Raw genomic sequence first — 3,233 nt, forward strand, 5'->3', positions numbered from 1 at the left:
TTTCACATTTAATTAAAATATCAATTTTCTTGATTTTTTTAAATTATGTATCTTTCTTCACACACTACTATTTACTTTTTTCCTTCATCCTCAAGATATATAAAGAAAGAATTAAAAACTAAATGCAAATTGAGTAATATCAACGTAAATTTACAGTTATACTTACTGTAGTGAGGGTGAATTTTTGGCTTAATTGGCTTTAGTTTTGTCTTTTTAAAAAAAAAAATTGTTATTATTATTATATTAGCGCTAATGCAAGTCATCTTCTTATGTCACTCCCTTACCTCATCAACCACTAAACAGTCCAAACTCATCTTCTTAAGTCAGTCTCTTACCTCTTCTAGTCATTATATAATATATTTTCTATCAAACTAATCACTTTCACAACACTGTTTCCATACAATGTCCTGCTCTCACTGTTCATTTAAAAAAATTAATTATTTTTTTTTTAAGAAGCCCCTCAAATGTGTTTCTTTTGGCTATAAATTGTCGGGCTTTACATGTCTCAGACTTCAATTATGGTTTACTCCGAAATGGGCTTGCTCAAGCTTCCATTGGTGGTTTTACTTTGCTCCGTTTTTTCTCTTTTGAGTTTCATAGCACTCTGTGATGCCTCAGAGCTCACTGTGAAGTTCTTGGAGACTCCCCAAGCATTCTCAAATCGCAGCTCAACCACATTCGTCTTTGAAGTACTTGTCGGTGGGAGTGGCGCTTGCACCAATTGTAATATCACTTGCAAGGTACGTATAGGCTCTAGTAATACTTTGAGCTAGTTTTACTTGGCTTTTGCTTTGGGTGCTCTGCTGAGCTGCTCTCTCTCTTTCTCTGTCACGAGTTTATATGTTTCATGGTACTGTACTTAATTAATGTAAGGGAGTTGGTTGATTTCAGAGAGTGATTAGCACTTCTTTCCACTCTGTAAGGATGTAACGAGCTTAAATTTTCGCTTAGAGTTTAGACTAATCAAGAAAACTATTTGGAATTCATTTTATTTATATGTACATATTTTTGTATTTTACTTTAGTTGATAAGATTATTATAGCGAACGATTACTCATATTCTTCCTGGTGCCAGGCTAAATTAATGGAATATTTTTTATTTGTTGCTTTGTGTGTGCGCTTTGCTTTCCAACTCAATGGTAAGTGGGAAGCGAAGAAGCTGCATCATGGTTTGATATATTGGGAAAACCTTGGTTTTTCTCTTGATGTTCATTTGGCTTGGTCCACACAATAATAGGTTAATTAACTTGTTGGTGCAGCTGGACGATGGCTCTGGCAGCATTATTGCTTCTGAATGTGAAAATGGGACGGTTTTGTGTGAAGGCTTGCAGGATGGAAATCATAAATTTGAGGTTTGCCCCAACGGATCTCAAGGAGTTGGCTGCAGTAGCTATAACTGGACTGTCGGTTAAGAATCTTCCTTTCTTCCTTTTATTCTTTTTCTAATTGTTATTATATTCTCATCAATTACCACTCAACTTCAAATATGACCTTCTTGCTTGAAAGTCTTCAACAGCTATGTCTATGAAGAAATGTTTCCCCCTCCCATGAGCTTATATTGTGTTCGTCTTTAGTACCAAATTTCTAATTTAACAAAACCCATCTACTCAATTTTAAATTTTTTGTGAACTGCATGTATTTTACCTTTCTATTCCTATTCTGAAGACTTAAACACGCCCCCACATTGAAGTTTAGTTTGGGACTTTATGATGTAACAATCCAGTTTAGCTTTTCTCGCATTCATGCTGACTTATACTTTGTCTGTAAATTAGCTGATTCATATTATACCTTAACTTTGCAGATACAGTCCCGCCAACGGCAGATATCACCGCCTCAACTAATTTCACAAATGCTCTGAATGTTCCTATAAATATATCTTTCAGTGAGCCCTGTACTGGTGGACCAGGTTTTGTATGTTCGTCTGTGAATGCTTGCAATGTGAGTAGGTAGCTAACAAACATGTAAAAAAGCCTTTAAATTGATTTTATGTTCTCTCTTTGATTCTTGCATTATTCTAGTGTTTCAGAATTGTGGTTTTTGGTTGATTTGTCTCAACCTTGCTATTATTGAAGTATGGCTTTGGTTGATTTGAGAAAAATAAAATGGAGTTCTCTCTATTGTAATGGAGTCCACATACAACAAGCAATAATGGTGGATTATCTCCCTAGTCAAGGATTTTTATCAGATCTTTTTCATAAGGATATTTTATAATAACACCGCTTGAAACACTTATCAATGTATGATATAATCATCTTTTAAAAATTTTTGAATTACTGACAAATGTCTTGAAATTCCTCATATGGAACTGTCCACCATGTTAATTGTGTAGATGTGTAAATCGAATTCCATAATCTAGGTTCTCTGACTAGTTATGTTGTCTAGACTGAATAATAAATTGAATTCTAACATTTTCATCACTTTTGGAAAACTCTTTACAGCTTTTGGTCCATGGTGCTGGCAAAGTTATACCAAACTCGCTCAAAATTCTACAGCCAAACCTCCAATATTCTGTCCTTGTGGGTTTATCATCCACTGCTCAGTATGGGCGAGTGAATTTGGTAATGGGTAAGAATTTTTGTACGGACAGTGCAGGGAACAAATTTGAAAGAAACAAGAATTCTTATTTCACTCTGCGTTTCGGTGAGTAGTTTTTATTTCAGGTTGAGTTATAAGTGACATGTCCTTTCATATCTATTCTTGTTTATATCTAATTGATGCCATGAACTTACTTATTGGCAATTTTTATCATAATAAAATGAATAATCTGGACTGTTTATGTAGCTGACCTTGTCTAATTTGATTGATTGTTGTTGTTGTTGTTGTTGCTGCTGCTGTTGTCAATGTGTTCTTTACATGCTCTGTTCATTAATTCTACAGATAGACGACCTATGGTTGTCAACTTAACTACTCATGTTTCCGAAAGGCAAGTTGTACTTGGCGACGTTAATGGTGAAACTAGACTGGTGCGAGCAACTAATAATTGTGTTAAACTAAGGATCTGTTTAACCTTTCTAGTGCCAGTTCTCAACTCATCTGCAGAAATTTTAAAATCTCTTGAGCCGAAAATTTTATATTCTCTCCCAAAGCGTCAGGGCAAGCTTCTTCCTCTGAATGTCAGTAAAGATGATCCTGGGCATCGCAGATTTGAATTTATGGTCAGATGGTTCTCACTAACTTATTTTATTTTTCAGCAATGAGAATAGAAGTTGGTTCATAGGTTAGGAGCCTGTTTAG

At 35.0% G+C, this 3,233-nt stretch overlaps 1 protein-coding gene across 1 annotated transcript; it reads left to right on the top strand.

Moving 5' to 3' along the window:
• Positions 1-489: 489 nt before the first annotated feature.
• LOC136061262 (uncharacterized) lies at positions 490-3,222 on the top strand. Its single transcript, XM_065779196.1, has 5 exons — positions 490-740; positions 1,259-1,406; positions 1,801-1,937; positions 2,438-2,639; positions 2,877-3,222. Exons 1-5 carry the CDS (start codon positions 501-503, stop codon positions 3,194-3,196), a joined length of 1,047 nt encoding a protein of 348 aa, XP_065635268.1. The 5' UTR covers positions 490-500; the 3' UTR covers positions 3,197-3,222.
• Positions 3,223-3,233: the final 11 nt, after the last annotated feature.

The sequence above is a fragment of the Quercus suber genome, unplaced genomic scaffold, assembly GCF_002906115.3.
Source record: "Quercus suber isolate HL8 unplaced genomic scaffold, Cork oak 2.0 scaffold_202, whole genome shotgun sequence".
NCBI classification, from domain to species: Eukaryota; Viridiplantae; Streptophyta; class Magnoliopsida; order Fagales; family Fagaceae; genus Quercus; species Quercus suber.